At 52.3% G+C, this 18,979-nt stretch overlaps 1 protein-coding gene and 1 pseudogene across 1 annotated transcript; one reads left to right on the top strand and one right to left on the bottom strand.

Annotated features, from left to right (window-relative positions):
• Window positions 1–4: 4 nt before the first annotated feature.
• On the top strand, window positions 5–18,344 carry RSPH6A (radial spoke head 6 homolog A). Its single transcript, XM_028087917.2, has 6 exons — window positions 5–1,036; window positions 4,197–4,434; window positions 11,375–12,136; window positions 13,484–13,628; window positions 14,395–14,512; window positions 18,107–18,344. Exons 1-6 carry the CDS (start codon window positions 375–377, stop codon window positions 18,342–18,344), a joined length of 2,163 nt encoding a protein of 720 aa, XP_027943718.1. The 5' UTR covers window positions 5–374.
• Window positions 5,855–6,880, bottom strand: LOC114197187 (transcription initiation factor TFIID subunit 10 pseudogene; annotated as a pseudogene).
• Window positions 18,345–18,979: the final 635 nt, after the last annotated feature.

The raw sequence follows: 18,979 nt of genomic DNA, 5'->3' as shown, positions 1-18,979 counted from the left end.
GAAGGGCGGGGCGGGGCCTAGCCGGCAGGGCTTTGCCTTTAAAATTAAAAAGATCGCGGGTCTGGGGCGTGGATGCAGTCTCTCGTCTCTCCCTGCGTGTCAGCTGTGGGACTGCACGGTGTGGAGTGAACGCCCCCAGGTGCTGGCTGGAAGACTGGCAGGCCCTCGGTCTTGGGGCCGCGCCTGCGCAGAGACCAGCTCCTCGGCCCAGGCGTCCGCGCGCGCCCTCCCCTGGTAACGGCCCGCCCCCTCCCTCCTTAGAAACGGGCGCGACGGGCGTAGAGGCTACAGGGCTTGTGCTGGCAGGCGGGCGACAGGTCTGGCCTGCCTGTCTGCAAGCCTTCCTCCTGGAAGTCTGCGACCTCTTTTGAACTATGGGGGACACGCCGCCCGACCCCGAGCCCCGTCCCCAGCAGCCCTCAAGTCGGAGGAGTTCCCAGGTCTCCCAGCGGCGCAGTCGGGAACTCAGTCATCTCCCGCCCACCATCTCCGAGGAGGTGCCGCGGATAGCCTTTGACGACCGGGTCCTGCAGAGCGGCCAAGGGATCCTGGCGAGCCAGAACAACTTCCAGGACTGGTCATCAGGGCCCCCCCTGACCCAACAGGAGAACTTGACGATGTTCCAGGCTGAGGAAGACCAGTTGGGTGGTGTAGAGTACCCGTCCCTGAATATGGGCTTTCAGCCCCAACCTTATCTGGAAGAAGGCGGGATCCAGGCCGCCCGAAACACCAGCCTAATGCAGCAACTACAGCAGGGCCAAGGCAGCCTCTTCCAGCAACTGAACTCTGCCTACCTGGAGACCCAGCCCAACTTCTTGGGCCAGTTCAACATGTACCAGGGAGAAGACCTACAGTTCAACCAGGGTGCCCCGCATGGGCCCTACATGAGGGATGACCCCGCCCTCCAGTACTCGCCCTCCGAGCTGGGCTTCATGCCCTTCAGTGTGGAGGTGCCTGAGCCAGAGCCTCGGGAGCTGGCCGTACAGAACGCCAAGGCCTACCTGCTGCAGACCAGCGTCAGTTGCAGCCTCAGCCTGTGAGATGGGGCTCATGAGTGGGGAGGGGAGGGGATGGGACCCAGGCAGGGAAAGGCCCCATCCAGCCAAGGCTCTGCCTCAGGCTCTGGGGTCTCTTCTGTCAGACGGGATCATCCCTCGCAGGTAACCAGTGCCTGCTGCAGGGGCATCTGACTCAGGCTAGGAGTCAGGGGATGAAACTAATAATCTAATATTTAGTTTCCAAACGTCGTGCCACCATTCACACGTTAACATCTAGTTCTCATAGCTGAGATTAGCACACACACTGTCCCTGTTTTACAGAAGATGAAACAGAAATTAGGTCCCGTATCCAAGACGATAACAGCTAGGATGTGGCAGATGCTTGTGATTTGGCTCCTGAGGCCCCATTCTCCACTAAACTTTTCTGCCTGGGGAAGGCACTTGCCAAGGCTGCTTAGCTGTAGTCAATACACTTCTCAGTCTCCATTACATCTTAGTGAAATTTACATTCTAATTGGGAGAATGGACAATAAATATAACAAGTGATAGGTGATGATAAGAGCTAAAGTGGAAAGTAAGGCAGGGTAAGTGGGGTTAAGGAGTACATGTTAAGTAGCATGAGGTCAAAGAAGGCCTCGGAGGAGGTAACATTTGATCAGGGACCTGAAGGAGATGAGGGAGAGCACCTTGGAGGTAACTGGAGGAACAGTGGTTCAGGTATAGGACACAGCACGTTTAAAGGCTTTAAGGCTTGCTGTGTCTGAGGAACAGCAAGGAGGCTGGTATGACTGGAACCAAGGGAGAAAGGGGGAGCAGGAGGAAACAAGGCTGGAAAAGTAATAGATCTTGCCAGAGTACAAAACTAACCCTATCCCTCCCATGTGCAGAGCTTGCCATGGCTCCCCAGTGCCCTCAGGAGTCAGTTCGTGCTTCTCACAACAGCAGTTCAGCCCCTACTGGCTCTCCAAACTTCATCTCTAGTCAGCTGCTGATCCAGGATCCTAGAGTCTAGTCAAAATTCACCTCTGACTCTTCCCACCCTCAGGAACTTCAAGGTCCCCTATTGAAAAACCGAAACCAAAGTCTGAACTCTCCTTACCCTTCCCAATTCAGTGATGGCTCTCCAGCACACCCCAGACTGCCACCAAACGGTTTCCATCCAGCAGAGGGTTAGACATACATGCTTTGAAATTAGACCAATCTGGTTTCAAATCCTGGCTGTGCAACCACTGTGTGACCTCATGCCCTCAACTCTTCTAAGCCTCTGTTTCCTCATCTGGAGAGTAGGGATCATCACTGTTCCTCAGATGTGTGATTGTGGTTGAGAATCCAGCACTGGTCCCAAGTGCCCAGCATAGTCCCGGGCTTAGGTGCAAAGAAGCCATTACAATACTGTCATCACCCTGCCTCCTCTCTCCCCACAACCCCTCTCCCCTCTTCCACCCAGCCACTCTGACTTCTTCAGTGTTCCTCCCAACATGCCAGGCGCACCCTCAGCTCAAGGCCTCCGCACATCATTCCCGATCACATCACCTGCACACCACAGCAGTTTCCCTCCTTCCTTTCCAATCCTTTTTACCTTTCCTTTCTTTTTCATGTCAGATTGCATTGGCTGGGACCTCCAGTGCAGTGTTAAATACAAGCTGTGAAAGCAGGCATCCTCGTTACCAGCCTCATAGGGAAAAATTTTCAGTCTTTCACCATCATGTTTGGAGTGTGCTGTAGGTTACTTGTGGATCCCCTTTATATGATTATAAAAATTTACCTTCTATTCCTAGTTCTCTGTTTTTTTTTTTTTTTTTTTAAGTCATAAAGGGCTGTTGAATGTTATCAAACAACTTTTCTGCACCGGTTGAGATTATCTTAAATATCTATCTATATCTATCTATCTATCTATCTATCTATCTATATATTAAGATTTATTTGTTTTAGAGAGCATGCACAAGTGGGGGGGTTAAGGGAGAGAATCCCAGACAGACTCCCTGCTGAGTGGGAATCCTGATGTGGGGCTCAATCTCATGACCCTTGAGATCATGATCTGGACTGAAATCATGAGTCAGACACTTAACTGACTGAGCCACCCTGGGCCTTTTTTAACATATTAACATGAGTTATATTTTTTCTATTTTTCTAATATCAGCCCAGTCCTGTTATTTGCCCAATTTAATCATGGTGTATCGTCTTTTTGAGAGCAACTTTTTGCTGGGTGCGATTTGCTAATACTTAGCTTAGGATTTCAGCATCTATATTTCTTTTCTTTCTTTTTTTTTTTTTTTTTAGATTTTTATTTATTTAGGGGCGCCTGGGTGGCTCAGTCGTTGAGTGTCTGCCTTTGGCTCTGGTCATGATCCCAGCGTCCTGTGATCAAGCCCCACATCAGGCTCCCTGCTCCACGGGAAGACTGCTTCTCCCTCTCCCGCTCCCCCTGCCTGTGTTCCCTTTCTCGCTATGTCTCTCTGTGTCAAATAAATAAAAAATCTTTTAAAAAAAGGATTTGTATTTATTTGAGGGAGAGCCAGAGAGAAGGCACAAGCAGGGGGAGCAGCAGAGGGAGAGGGAGAAGCAGGCTCCCTGCTGAGCAGGGAGCCCCACATGGGGCTCGAACCCAAGACCCTGGGATCATGACCTGCCTGAGCTGAAGGCAGACGTTTAACTGGCTGAGCCACCCAGGCGCCCCTGCAGCATCTCTATTTCTAAGCAGGCATCGTCTAATCCAATCCTGCTAATCTAGTTCTAAGATTGGCATGGAATGTTCCTGTCTCCTAGTTTCCTTGAGCTTTGTTAACATTCTGTTAGACTCATGAAATGTCTCAGAGCCTACCCACCAGTTGTTCCCTCTGACTGAAACACCCCCAATATCTGTATGGTTTGCCTCACGTCATTCAGATCTCAGCTTAAATGTGCCCCTTGGTGTGACCTTCCCTGGCCTCCCTATTTAAAATCGGAAGTCATCTCCTATCCCTGGCATTCCCAGTCCCCATTCCCTGCTTCCTCTTCATAGAAAGACACACTATATATTTTTGCCTATTTGGTTGATGCCTGTCTCCATCATCAGAATGTCCGCTCCACCAGGGCAGGGACATTTTCTCTTCTCTACGGGGTCCCCAGCGCCAGGTACAGGGCCGGGCACACAACAGTGAGCTCACTGAGCTGAGCGAGTGATGTCTCCCACCTCCCACTCCCTCCCGCGGGAGGCAGGTATGAGCACCTGGTGAACCTGCTGACCAAGATCCTGAACCAGCGGCCCGAGGACCCTTTGTCCCTGCTGGAGTCGCTGAACCGCACCACACAATGGGAGTGGTTCCACCCCAGGCTGGACACCATGCGGGACGACCCTGAGTTGGAGCCCACCTACGAGACGGCGGACAGGCAGAAGGGGCTATTTCTTCGGAGCGGCGCCGCAGGCGAGGGCGAGCAGGAGATGGAGGAGGAGGTGGTGAGTGAGCCGGTGGGAGGGGCGCGAGGCGGGGCCGGCAATGGCCGGGGCTTCGGCACCGCCTGTGCTTCTGTCCGGAAGTGAGGGAGCGCACGGTGTGACCCAGAAACACAAACGATTTCAGTTTCGTGTGCGCACCGGGCCGAGGGGGCCGGGACCAGGTCACAGAGGGCTTTGAATGCCCGGCCAAGGGGCTTGGGCTTTCTCCTGAGGCGCCTGGAAAGCCCTGAAGTGTTTGAAGCAGAAGAAGGGCTAGTGGGCTCTGCTTTTTAGAAAGCAGAACTCCTGTGGAGGTGGAGACTGGTCTCTCTTACCATCCTTGACTCCTTCCTCCCGAAAATAATTCTGCTTTGCAGACGTTTTCTGTGAAACCCATTGCCTCCTGGAGTCTCTCAACGCTGAAGTGCCCACTAATTCCCGGACTCAGTCTCCCCTTTTATTAAGTTGAGACCCTCTAAGAACTCTTCCACTCTTGGCCCCTTAACATTTCACTATCCTCAGAGTATTTAATTCCACGATTGTTTCCAGAAGTGGACAACGGCGGAAAATTCAGGCAAAGTGTTCTTTCACTCGTTCAAGAAACATTTGTTGAGGAGTTTTTATGATCATTCTGACACCTCCTAGGCCCCTGCTAAGAGCTTGGAGAGCTCTCGTTTCATCCCTAAAACAACCCTGCAAGTCGAGTGCTACTTATTCCTATTTATAGAGCAAAGACGCAGGCTCAGAGGGCAGGAAGGTGGGAAGAACCAGGGACTGGACTAAGAAAGTAGGGCCATGATCTCCAAAGCCCGTGCTATATACAACCTTTGATCTATCTGCAGATGCTGTTGCTCTGTGCTCACTTCTATCTATGCTTCTGAGACTCCAGGATTCTGGCGTTAGTGGGGTGGGATGGTGAGAGAATGGGGGAAAGGACAATCTGACAAAGGAATGAACCCTTGGGTGAGCAAAGCGCAGGTGGAAATCCCAAGTCTTGGGCACGAAGTTCCACCCGGGAATAGGGTTTTGAATTTCAGATCCAGTTTCTCCTCAGGAGGCCCCAACCACTTGGAACTGCACCCCTCCTTCCCTACCCCCAGGTCTTACCCACATCTAACGCAAGTCCCCGAAGGCCCCGCCTCCTTAGAGCGCTTTGCTCCTAGAGGCCCCGCCCCTTAGAACACCGCGGCACTTGAGGCTCCGCCCCCTTGGAAATCAATCTGTGGGGAAGCTCCGCCCCTTCAAACGCCTGGTCCCTGAAGGCCCCACCCCCTTAAGTACTTGGAGCTGGGATTTTTTTTTTTTTTTAATTTATTTGAGACAGAGCGAGAGAGGGAACACAAGCAGGGGGAGTGGGAGAGGGAGAAGCAGGCTCCCCGTGGCAGGGAGCCCGATGTGGGGGCTCGATCCCAGGACCCCGGGACCACTACCCGATGGGAAGGCAGACGCTTGAGGACTGAGCCATCCAGGCTCCCCTGGAGCTGGGATTCTTTTTTTTTGCCTGTCACATTAAAGTTTATTATGAAAACAGGCTGGTGTGGGGACAAGGGAACAGACAAGTACATTTAGGTTGGGTGGCTCAGGTGAAGTAGTGCGGCTTCTTCACATTGATGCCATACTCGCTGAAGGCAGGGGTCAAGACCTCCATGGTTAGAGTGTACTTGCGGTCCTTGCTCTTGTTTCGGGAGCTGCCAGAAGCTGTGCCCTTCATTTTGCAGTGCTGTAGGGCATCGTTGACAATATCTGAGATGAATTTCTGGGCAGCTAAAGAGATGAGCCGAATTATGCGTGGGTCCGAGGCCTCAAAGCCAGCACGGTTCAGGTAGTAACCTGTCACTGCGTCTGGGATCGTAGGCGTGTAACCCTCCAGCTGCGTCAGGAAATCCACCAGAGGCGTGCTGGACACCACCGGCTTCACGTCTCCGTTGGCCGCGCTCGGCAGCACATAAACCCCGTTAGACATGGCCCCCTCCGGGGACGCCGCGCCCCACGCCGACACCGGAGCCGCCCCACGCCGCTCGGCCGGCTCCCCGGCCCGCGCCGCCACGGGTCCCGTGCCCCCTGCCGCAGCTCCAGCCCCAGGTCCCCCGGCTGTCCCCGCGGGGCTGGTCTTATTCTCCGCAGCGGTGCCGCCGGGCAATGCTGCGGGGGCCAAGACCGCGGGCGCCGGGCCCGGGGCCGAGGCGGCGGAGCCCGGCGCCGCCTCGGGGTCCGCGCCGGAGCCGCTGCCTGGAGCTGGGATTCTTAATGGGAGGTCAGCAAAAGGGCAAAATTGTGGGCGTTTGTGGCCTGTGCATGTCTCGAGACTTAAAAGAAATCCGTGATTCAGCTTTTTGTATTTATTTTTCTGACAGGAGATGGGGCTCTCATTTCCCTTTTTCTAGTTCCTCTAAGTCGCTAGCCATGGTCCCCAACAGCCTTTGTGGAAAAATGCATGCTTTCCTTACGCCTTCCTTTGAAATGCCATCTCTATGAATTATTTACACCTGTATGGACTCGACCTGTTTGTGGATTCTCTATTCTTCACCTTCGCTCTGTGGATGGCTTTCTGCTTTAGCACTCTCCTGCCTGCTGTGTACAGCCGCTGCATAGCAGGTTTGGCTATTTGATAGCATAAGGCTCCCCGGCACTGGGCCTCTGTTTCATAACAGAGGCTGACTATTCTTGCATTTGTAAGTCCAGACTAACTCGGGGCGCACTCAGAAGGCAGACGCTTAACGACTGAGCCACCCAGGTGCCCCAATAATACCTTTTAAAAATAATTTCAGACTAACTTTAGTATTACTGCATCACATCCCCAAAACTAACACTTTACTATACTTGTTGAACGGCATAGATCACATGAAGGCAGGAAATAGATGATGTTGCAGGATTGGCAGACAAGTATGTAAAACAATATAGAAGTTTTTCTCACACCTGATATTCAGGTGCAAGCAGTCCACAGCTGACAAGGTGGCTCCCCCAGGAAGGGGCACTGAGGGCTGTCTTCTCCTCCATTCCCAACCACCCTCCCTGTTTCTACACCAGGAGAACAGTTTTCAGCATCATAGAAGCCTGGGTATAAATCCCATCTCTGGCCAATGCAGTAAGGCTTGCTTTTGGCTGCAAATGCTTAATTAAAGTGGACCAAGCATTTCAGCAAAACGTGTAATTGCTTCACTTGGCCAAGAGTGGGCAGAGCACAAGCAGAGTGGCATATATCTCTCAAATAGATAAATAATCTTTTAAAAAAATAAATAAATCTTTGGGGTGCCTGGGTGGCTCAGTCGTTAGGTGTCTGCCTTTGGCTCAGGTCATATAAACAAACAAACAAACAAACAAACAAAATTGGGAGTAAAAGTTTCCCAGAAGCCCCTCAGAAGACCTCTGTTTGCATCTTCTTGGCCAGGTTGAGTCACACCACCATCCCTGGCTGCAAGGAAGGTGGGAAAGTGACCTTGGAGCAACGGAGAAGGGGTTTGAGGATGGTGCTGGCTCAGTGAGCTGACAGGACTGACTGCCCCTTTCTAAGCCAAGCGCAGAGATGTGGCTGGGCCCCCAGCAGAGCTGGTATTCAAGGATCCCAGTGCCGGTCCTTCACCTCTGCCCCTCCCTCCTCCGGGCCTCCTGCACCTCACAGCATACGGCTGCCCCCGTAGCTCCTGAACTCACTTTTTAAAACTTCCATCCAGTGGCCACTAGGAAATCATTTCTCCCAGACCATAGTTGGGATCTTCCTGGAAACAGAGGAAGAAAAGGAGAAAGATTCTGGCCAGAGAATCTGGGTTCAAACCCAGTGATACCAAAGGAGTAATTTCTGGGCAGGGGGATGCTTAGCTGCACCTTTTCCCTGACGCAGTCACACATTACAGGTGGTGGGTGGGGGAGGGGGAGGGAGAGAAGCAGAGCCTGATCTGTCATTTTAGGTCAGTTTTCCACTCTTGCTCCAATCAACAGTGCCAGGATGGAGCCATAATCATTTAAACATGGTTAGTGAGGGCGCTTCATTGCCATGTGGATGGGCGTGGGGAGGGGATTCCCAGAAAGAGGGTGATGGCCACTGGCTCATGGGCCAGCCACACACTCCCAAGAGAGTTTCCTACACTCATTCCTTTATCTTCCTTGTCGCCAGCAAGGTGTCTTAGAGTTAAGTTTCATTCAGCCCTCCCTGACACGCTGGTGTCCACATCAAGCTTTTGCATCATGTTTATGAGCGAGGGAAAGTGCCAGAACGTTGGGGTGTGCCACATCGAGCTGAGATAACAAACAGCACAGAAATCTCAGTGGCTTCAAAGGACAGTTTATTTCTCGCTCACAGTGCCCGCCCATCCAGAATTGGCCAAAGGGTTTTGCTCATCAGCTGCTTGGGAACGCAGGGTGGTAAGGGTTGCACTGTGCCACAGGCTTCCACCTTTGCAGAGGAGGGGAAAGAGAGCATAGCAAACCCCACATTGGTTCTTACAGCTCCTGCCTGGCTCTGACATGTGTCCCTGCCACTGCTGTTTCAAGTAGTCGGAGCAAGTGACACAGCCCCCCCACCAAGTGCAATGGGGGTGGGGGTGGGAGCATATCCTTCCTCTCTGGGGAGGGACTTCAAACACTTGCCGACAATAGTATGCCTAGGTCCAGCAGGCCTAGGAAGAAGATGCAGTAAAGTGTTCATCTTTACACTATTCACAAATGGAGCTTTTACAAAAAATGAGAATGCAGTATATAAGCCTTCAGGAAAAACCTCAGGACACTTGTCACCAAATCTTTCGCAGCAACTGGTGTGACTGAAGCATCATCATCATCATATTTACACCAACTATCTGTTATGGGTTGAATTGTGTCCTCCAAAAATTCTAATGCAGGGTGAAGTATCCCTCACCCAAGGGCTTCAGAATGGGACCTTATTTGGAAGTAGGGTCACTGCAGATGTAATTAGTTACGATGGGGTCACTCTGGAATAGGGTGAGCCCCTAGTTCAACAGGACTAGTGTCCTTATAAAAGGTTACGCATGGACACAAAGTCTCAATCTGCCGTGTGGCTCCCACACTTAACCTGTTTCACCTTCAGCCACACACTTAAGGTGCACCCATATTCGTTTCTTATTGCTGCTCTAACAAACTTAGTGGCTTAGGACAACATAACGTTTCACCTTACAGTTCCGGAGGTCAGAAGTCTGCTTCATATTGGGTCTCGCCAAGGCTAAAGTCAAGGTCAGCAGGGTTACCCTACTAATGGAGGCTCTTGAAGAGAAACCATCTCCTAGCCTTTTCCAGCTTCTGGAAGCAGCACACATTCCTTCCTCCTGGGTCCTCCTCCAGCTTCAAAGCCAGCAGCACAGCACCTTCAATCTCTGACTCTGATTTCTGCTTCTATCATCACATCCTCTCTGACCCTCCCATCGTCCTCTTTCGCTTATCAAGACCCTTGTGTTTATGCTGGGCCAACCCAGATCATCCAGGATGATGTCCCTATCTCAGGATCCTTAATTAATTTTTTTAAAGATTTTATTTATTTATTTGACAGAGAGATAGCGAGAGAGGGAAAACAAGCAGGGGGAGTGGGAGAGGGAGAAGCAGGCTTCCCGCTGAGCAGGGAGCCCGACGTAGGTCTCGATCCCAGGACCCTGGGATCATGACCTGAGCCGAAGGCAGACGCTTAACGACTGAGCCACCCAGGCACCCCTCAGGATCCTTAATTTAATCACACCTGCAAGTCATGTTTGCCATGTAAGATAACATAGTCACAGGTCCAGGGATTGGGACCTGGACAACTTTGGGGAAGTCATTATTCTACCTACCATACCTATCCCCTCTCTCCATTCTGGTTTCAAATTCTGGCAAGAGAGCATGTGGTCTCCCTGGCTTGGGCAATGTGTTTTCCTGGACCAGTCAGGTTGGCCAAGGGCAGGTCAAGGGCTGATCTCATGTGTTTTGTTCTCCGATATATCTCAGAGCCTGCCCTAGCCTGGGACTGGCACCCACTGAGTCTTTATTTTTTTTAAAGATTTAATTTATTTCTTTTAGTGAGAGAGAGAGAGAGAGAGCACCTGGGGTGAGGAGCAGAGGGAGAGGCACAAACAGACTCTGAGCTGAGCCTGATGTGGGGCTGGATCCCAGGACCCGGAGACCGTGACCTGAGCCGACACCAAGAGTCAGATGTTCAACTGACTAAGCCACCCAGGCAGTCCTCCCACTGGGTCCTTAATAAAGATTTCTGAACTGACCAAATGAAAAAATATTGGGTTCAGCCTTGTGGCCATGTGGTTGTGGCGGTGGCTGGGCCCAAACCTCACTGTATTCTAGTCCCAGCCCTCGACTTGCTTGTTCTCACTCTCTTTCTGACCCCGCCCCCTGTCTCTCTGTCCTCCCCCTCTGTCTCCCTGAACAAAGCAGATGGTGAAGGAAGAGGCAGTGAGGGCAAGACTTATCACCTCCATCCTCCAACATCACTGATTCCTGGGCTCAAGACCTGCCTCTTCCCTTAATTTGCTATATGATCTGGGGTATCTGTTAGGGGTGCATTTGGCTGCAAGCAACAGAAACCATGCTAAAAGTGGCCTCTTTATCCCATAGAACAAGAAGGCCAGGGAGGTAAGGCAGCTCAGTGATGCCACTGGGGACAGGCAGTTTCCACCTTTTAGCTCTACCATCATTAGGGTAGGGGACTTTGTCTCCTGTGTGTTGCCTCATGGTCCCAAAATAGCTGCTGTGCCTCCAGATCTCACACCCCATTCCAGGCAGAAAGAAGAGGGAAGGATGAAGGAGCAATGGATTTTCTCCTAGTAGTTTGCTGCTGCTGCTGCTGCTGCTGTTGTTGTTTTGCCTTTTCTTTTCCTATAAGGGACATCCTCCCCAAGGATTTGCCCCTACATCTCACTGACCAGCAGTGGTCACATGAGCAGCTGGGTTACTTCTCTGGATTTTAGAAGAGTCAGGCTAGGGAGCAGGGCTTCAGCCGTCTTCCCTCTGCCCTCCACCCCACCCTCTGCAGGCTGAGACAGCAGTACCCAACGTCATGGAGACGGCCTTCTATTTCGAACAGGCTGGCGTGGCCCTGAGCTCAGACGAGAGTTTCCGCATCTTCATGGCCCTGAAGCAGCTGGTGGAGCAACAGCCCATCCACACCTGCCGCTTCTGGGGCAAGGTCCTGGGGCTGAGCCGCAGCTACCTGGTGGCTGAGGTGGAGTTCCGGGAGGGGGAGGAGGAAGGGGAGGAGGAGGAGGTGGAGGAGCCGATGGAGGGCGGCGAGGGTCTGGACGCGCACGCTGAGGAGGAGGGCGAGGAGGACGAGGAGGAGGTCACCGACGTTATCCCCAAGCCCATGTGGAAGCCACCACCCGTCATCCCCAAGGAGGAGAGCCGCTCGGGCACCAACAAGTATCTGTATTTCGTGTGCAACGAGCCGGGCCGGCCGTGGACACGGCTGCCGCACGTCACGCCCATCCAGATCGTGCAGGCGCGCAAGATCAGGAAGTTCTTCACGGGCTACCTGGACGCGCCGGTCATCAGCTTCCCGCCCTTCCCGGGCAACGAGGCCAGCTACCTGCGGGCCCAGATCGCCCGCATCTCGGCCGCCACGCACATCAGCCCGCTAGGCTTCTACCAGTTCGGTGAGGAGGAGGGTGATGAGGAGGAAGGCGGCGCGGGGCGCGACTCCTACGAGGAGAACCCCGACTTTGAGGGCATCCCGGTGCTTGAGCTGGTGGACTCTATGGCCAACTGGGTGCATCATACGCAGCACATCCTGCCGCAGGTGAGGCCCGGGGCCTCCAGCCTCCCCGCCCCCGCACACCCCCACCCCACCCCCGCCGTGGCAGAACCAGGGGACTCTGGAGCGCTGCCCTCTGCCAAACGGGGTGCTCAATAATGTGCACTCCTCCGTTGTTTCATTCGCTGGGCCGAGGTCTGCTGCCGGTGGCCCTGTCAGAAAACTTCCAGGGCCAGATGCATCTTGGTGGCCTTTTTTGGTGGCATTTTTCAGATTTTATTTATTTATTTATTTATTTATTTATTTTATTTGAGAGAGAGAGAGAGAAAGCATGAGAGGGGGGAGGGTCGGAGGGAGAAGCAGACTCCCTGCTGAGCAAGGAGACCCATGCGGGACTCGATCCCGGGACTCCAGGATCAGGACCTGAGCCGAAGGCAGTCGCTTAACCAACTGAGCCACCCAGGCGCCCCGTTTTTCAGATTTTAAAAAGGTGACCTGGCGCACATACCAGATATCATGCAGTACCTCAAGCCAGGGGGCTGGGGCTGCAGCTGCCCTCCAAGACTTTATTTCTGCTGCAAAACTGAATAGCCTCTCATTAGTTCAGGTCAGGCGCAAGAAAGCAACTTTTGGTTCTCACAGCTTTTCAGGTTTGGGAATTGTGGATAAGAGACTGAGGACCTGCCTTTCTTGAATGCCCGATGTGTTGGGCTTTATATTTATTCTCACTCGTTCAAGTTAACACCTGCTGTATGCTAGGAATTTTTACTCGTTCATTCATTCATTCAACAAGCTTTTATTGACCCCGGCAACGTTATTGAATCCAAATAACTCCTTTTGAGATTGTTACAACGGTCATTCCCGTTTCATAGTTGAGGCAACTGAAGTTGGCTCTACGCTGCGCACTTCAGTTCATTCATTCAACAAACACGTATCAGCCCTCCAGTGCCTCATGGAACCCAACAGCAGTCCAATGAGAGAGACCCCTGTGACACCGCCATTCCATAGATGAGCCAACAGAGGATCATATGGGCTGCTGAATGTCAGCTCTACAGGGCAGAGATTTGGGGGGGCTCTTTTCTCAAGGATGTATCCCCAGCACCTACCTGTATATAGTAGGCGCTCGTTAAGTATAAGATGAATGAATGAATAATACACAGATGGGAGCCACACAGCTAGGGGGTGGCAGGAGTCTCCACCTCACCACTACAGCTCTCGCATCCCGCCCTCCCCTCCCTGACCTTTGTGACTAACCCTGTCCTCCTGCCCATCCCTGAGTCCCTGAGGACAGGGCCAGTGCCCAGTGTCCTTCCTGGCCTTTCACCTCCTCCCAGAGTGCAGGCCAAGCTCTGTCCGCCAGGGGTGCCGACTGACCTTCCCCCCCGCCCCCAGGGCCGCTGCACTTGGGTGAACCCTTTGCAGAAGACGGAAGAGGAAGAAGAGCTGGGGGAGGAGGAAGAGAAAGCAGATGAGGGGTTAGAGGACATGGAGCAGGAGGTCGGGCCCCCACTGCTGACCCCGCTCTCAGAAGATGCAGGTAACCATCATCCTCTTCACCGTCTCAACCTCACACACGCCAGCCCGCGGGAGCTGGTGGGGCCTGGGGAGAAAGTGGGAGGGACAGCAAGACTGCAGGGGGGCGTCTCTCTCAGCCTCAGCCGTTCTCTCCTCTATACCATGGGCCTGGCGACAGCGCCTCCCTCGTGGGGTTATGGGGACATGTCCGTCTTGTGAGCTGTGCCAGGCACCTGGCAAGGTCCCGGATTGTGGCGGGGGTGGGGGTATGATCATTCGAGTCCCATGTGGGTTTGGGGAGAGAGAGAGAGAGTTAAGCCTTTCCACAAAGGAGGCAGGACCTGAGCTGGATTTTTGGAAGCCTGGATAGGAATTTCCTGAAGTCAGAGCCTCAGGCACCTGGAGGAAGGGGAAAGGAGAGGGTGGGAGTGGGTGAGAGGACAGAGCCCGAATCTGAACCCAGATTTCCAGGAGCCCAGGGCCTGACCCGTGCCCTCTGCACCCTGGTCTAAACCAATGGCCAACCTGGAAGGGAGGTCACAGCAGCTCCTGCAAGGCAGATGTGATAAGGATACCCACTTCTTGGGTGTGGTCACTGAGGCTCAGACAGATGCGGTGGCTCCCTGGGGCCACACAGCAAGAAAGTGATCTGGAGCCAGCCGCATGTCCCTTCATGCCCCTCCCTGTCCTCCCCCTTTGTTCTCTCCCCTCTTTCTGTCCCCCTTCCAGGGGGCTGTGCAGGGCTGCGGGGAGCTCTGACCTCCCTGGTGCTCTCCACTCCCCTGCAGAAATCATGCACATGTCACCGTGGACAGCCCACCTGTCCTGCAGCCTCTGCCCGCAGTACTCCGTGGCCGTCATGCGTTCCAATCTTTGGCCAGGGGCCTACGCCTACGCCAGTGGCAAGTAGGTCTTCTTCTAGTCCCTTCCAGGAGAGAAAGCCCCTACAACTCCTTCACGCCAAGGGCAGGGGGCAGGATGGAGATCGGAAGGACCCCCTTCCGGAAGCCGCCAGGGCTGACCTCCACACTCAGTTCCAGGAATTCCACTAGGGCTAAAATGAAAAATCCCGGACAAAGAGCGTGAGCCCCTCAGATAAGAGAATGGAGGATCAGAGAGGGGAAGGAACCGACTCAGGGTCACACAGCATATGCAGGATTCAAACTTGGATCTCTGGCCTCCTGGCCCAGGCCTCTCGGTTATATGGGTCACAGAGCCAGACAGGACTCAGGAGTCCACCTTGAGGTGACCCTGACAGGGGCAGAGTCTTGTGTCTGGGGGACGTAACTCCTTCCCCTGGAAGGCAGAAGTCTTCCCCACCAGGATCCCCCACCAGTTGCTCCAAAAGATCTGTGGGCAGAAGTCACTCGTGCATCCTCCCACCCACAGCTACACACTCACTGAGATGCTCGCTACACCCTCACTGAGATGCTCGCTACACCCTCACTGAGATGCTCGCTACACCCTCACTGAGATGCTCGCTACACCCTCACTGAGATGCTCGCTACACCCTCACTGCACACTGACAGTCCCTTAGTCTCTCCCACCAGGCGCATCCCAGCCTTTCTGCTTAGCCACTTAGGGAGTGCCCTCGGCCACCATGGGGTGGGCACACTTACCCACTCTGTCCACCAGATGGCATGATAAGTTTTCATAGATTTTTTTCCTTTTCCATCTCCATGATAAACCTATACTGTGTTGGATCCCGTGATGAGATGTCATGTAATCTTGATACCTTAACTACATTCTTGGCAATTTTTTTCCCCTCCAGAAACAGAGAAGAGTCTCACTTGCTTGCTTTTGCCAACCCCCTTCCTCTGGCCACACCCTAATTTGCCAACATCTTTCTTTTCTTTTTTCTTTTTTTGACTCTTTTTTAAAAGATTTTATTTATTTATTAGAGAGAGAGAGAGCTTGAGCATGACAGAGAGAGAAAGGGAGAGAACAGGAACAGGGGCAGGGGGAGAGAGAGAAACAGACTCCCCGTGGAGCAGGGAGCCCAAGGCGGGGCTCGATCCCAGGACTCTGGGATCATGATCTGAGCTGGAGGCAGACGCTTAACTGACTGAGCCTCCCAGGTGACCCTAAGTTTTTTTTTTTTTTTTGACAGAGAGAGGGAACACAAGCAGGGGCAGTGAGAGAGGGAGAAGCAGGCTTCCCGCTGAGCAGGGAGCCTGATGTGCGGCTTGATTCCAGGACCCTGCAACCATGACCCGAGCCAAAAGCAGATGCCCAACAACTGAGCCACCCAGGCGCCCCAAGATTTTATTTTTAAGTGATCTCAACACCCAACACAGGGCTCGAACTCACAACCGAAAGTCACACGCTCCATCAACTGAGCCTGTCAGGTGCCCTGCCAACATCTTTCTGAAAGCAAAAGATCCAGATTTGGAGTTCCACTCATCCACGCATCCGCCACTCAATCGTCCATCCCTCCAATCATCCATGTTTTTTCCATTTTTTTTTCTTTGCCAGCTGTATGCTAGGTCCCAGGCCCTTTATTGAAAAGGCAATGTGGCTCCTGCCCCTGAGAGCAGGCAGAAGAAGCACAGACGTTAATGGTATAGCACCCCGCCCGCCAGCCAAAAAATACCCTGTTACAAACTAAGTACCGCTAGGGACAGACAATGCAGGGACCAATTACAGCTCCAAAGTCTCGTCTTAAGGGGATCAAAGTAGGATTCCTGGGGAGAGCAACCTTGACGTGAAATCTTTGGGGAAGGAGAGAAGTAACGGGGAAAGCAGTGGAGGACATTCTAGACCAGAGCCTCCGAGACCGTGAGTGCACACGACCCCAGGGATCTGGTTGAAGAGCAGGTTCTGGTGGCACGGGAGTGGGGTTGGGGCCTGAGAGTCTGTCTTCCCAGCAAGCTCAACCTCCCGGGACAGGCTTCCAAGGAGGCAGTATATTTTAAGGCTCCAAGGAAGACCTGGTGGAAAACAATTGTCCTAGGAACAGCAAGGCTGTGATAAAGGGCAAAGCCACAGAGTCCCCATGGCCAATTCTCCATCCATCTCTCTCCCTCACCCCGACTCCTCTCTGCCTCTCGCCCTGTCTCCCAGTCCCCCTCCTTTGCCCCCATTTCCTCCTCTAGTTAAAATTCTGGGAACAGGTGGACTGACAGGGCTTGGCTCCAACCAGTTACATTTTTGTTTATTATCAGTGTCCTCCTTCTAGAATGTAGGCATCACTACAGGGATTCTTGCTTAAGGTGTTCACTGCCGGGTCCCCACATCTAGACCAGCTCTGTCCAACACAAATAAAATACAAGCCACCTGTGTCATTTTAAACTTTTTTTTAACTTTTTTTAAACTTTATTTACCTTTTAAAATTTTTTTATTTTTTTTAATTTTCTAGTACTAGCCACGCTGAAGAGTGAAAACAGGCAAAATTCATTTTAATAATATATTTTACTTCACCTTAAATATCCTAAATGTTATCATTACAATGTGAAAACAATAATGTAAAAATTAAGAAACTATTTTACATTCTTTTATTTTCATACCATGTCTTCAGAATCTGGTGTGAAGTTGACACTTAAAGCACGCATTCCATTTGGAAGCTACCTTGTCATCAGAAGTACTTGACCTGTACTCAGATTTCACAACATTTACAGTTGAGAAAGTAGATTCATGGACCCAAGTTGTCCCAGACATGCTTAGACATTTTCCAGTAACCGAACTGAGTATCAGTTTTATTGCTTAAATTTAAATTCATTACAATGAAATAAAATCCATTCAGACAACAGCAGAACACACATTCTCCTCAAGTGTGCATGGAACAGCCTCTAGGATCAGACCATATGCTAGGCCATGAAACAAGTCTTGATAAATGTACCCAGATATTGATGGTATAAAATATGTTCTCTGGCCATACTGGAATGAAATTAGAGATCAGGGGCGCCTGGGTGGCTCAGTTGGTTAAGCATCTGCCTTTGGCTCAGGTCATGATCCCAGGGGCCTGAGATCAAGTCCTATTTCAGGCTCCCTGCAGGGAGCCTGCTTCTCCCTCTGCCTGCCGCTCCCCCTGCTTGTGCTCTCTCTCTCTCTCTCTCTGACAAATAAATAAATAAATAAAACCTTAAAAAAAAGGAAATTAGAAATAAAAGAAAAACAAAAACAGAAGGAATATGGGAGAATTTCACAGATATGTAGAAATTACCACACTCCTAAATAACCAGGGGGCTGAAGAAGAAATTGCAGGTGAAATTAGAAAATCAAATACAATTAGAAACTCAGCTGTTTGGTCACACTCATTGGCCACGTGTCGAGTGCTCTGTGGTTCCACGTGCTGTTGCAGCTCTAGACACGCATGGCACTTAGGAGACAGATGCTCCATAACGACTGAAGAACACACAAACAGAGAAACCCCCTGGGCACATGTCACGCCAGCACGCACCACTCTGCAGTCGTGCTGGGCCCAAGCTGGGTCTCACCTTCAATGAAAGCCCAGGCTGGGGCCTTCGGGGAGGATTTCCCAGTATCTCTCCGCCTTTCCAGGAAGTTTGAGAACATCTACATTGGCTGGGGCCACAAGTACAGTCCCGAGAACTTCAACCCCCCCCTGCCAGCCCCCATTCAGCACGAGTACCCCAGCAGCCCGGAAGTCATGGAAATGACTGACCCCACGGTGGAGGAGGAGCAGGCCCTCAAGGCAGCCCAGGAGCAGGCCCTGGCAGCCTCGGAGGAAGAGGAGGAAGATGAGGAGGAAGATGAGGATGAGGACCTGGAGGACTGAAGGGGGCCCCCTAGCCCCCTCCCCCAAGCAGGTAGATAGCAGCTTTTCCCTTATGCATAGTGAGTGATGGGTTGTTTTGTTCACAGCTGGTTTGCCTGGAGGGCAGGGTAGAAGAGGAAAGTAACTGCTCTAAATAAAATTTCCCCATGGCATCATGGCCTAGCTCCTCATTCGATTGTTGACGCGGCCTCCAAGTCAGGGCTGTTGGGCTCTGCTGGGAACAGACATTGGCTGGCATAGTCTCCCCTATCCTGTCATTTATTCCTTCAGCAAACAACTATTGAAGTGCCTTCTGTCAGCCCAGCTCTGCTTTCCTGGGGCTCACACTCTACAGGAGAGACAAGACAGTGACAACCCAGATGGGGGAGCCCGGAGGACGGATAGAGCTCCTGAACTGACTCTTAAAGGGTCAAGAACAGGGTGGGGAGGAGCATTCCAAGCAGAGGAGTGCAAAGACCCAAGGGCAAGAGAGCATCGTGATGAGGTAGTTTCCTGAATCCCCATGTTAGGGACATGGTGTGAGGAGTGAGTGGTGAGAGATGAGGCTGGAAAGAGAGACTGGCAGGAGCGGAGCACTCAGGGCTTTACTTTGCCATGAGAGCAGTAGGGTCCAGGGGAGCAGAGACAGAGCTGAT

This window comes from Eumetopias jubatus, unplaced genomic scaffold, assembly GCF_037043125.1.
Source record: "Eumetopias jubatus isolate StellerSeaLion01/CBP00866 unplaced genomic scaffold, mEumJub1_p1.0 scaffold_10, whole genome shotgun sequence".
Lineage (NCBI taxonomy): Eukaryota > Metazoa > Chordata > Mammalia > Carnivora > Otariidae > Eumetopias > Eumetopias jubatus.
This window is presented reverse-complemented; position numbering and strand designations above follow the sequence as displayed.

Bases quoted from the DNA above. Each gene is read 5' to 3' on its own strand.
- RSPH6A (XM_028087917.2), top strand. From the start codon at position 375: ATGGGGGACACGCCGCCCGACCCCGAGCCCCGTCCCCAGCAGCCCTCA. The intron at 13,629-14,394 runs GTAACCATCATC...ACTCCCCTGCAG, and splicing joins CCCGCTCTCAGAAGATGCAG to AAATCATGCACATGTCACCG. The intron at 14,513-18,106 runs GTAGGTCTTCTT...CCGCCTTTCCAG, and splicing joins TACGCCTACGCCAGTGGCAA to GAAGTTTGAGAACATCTACA.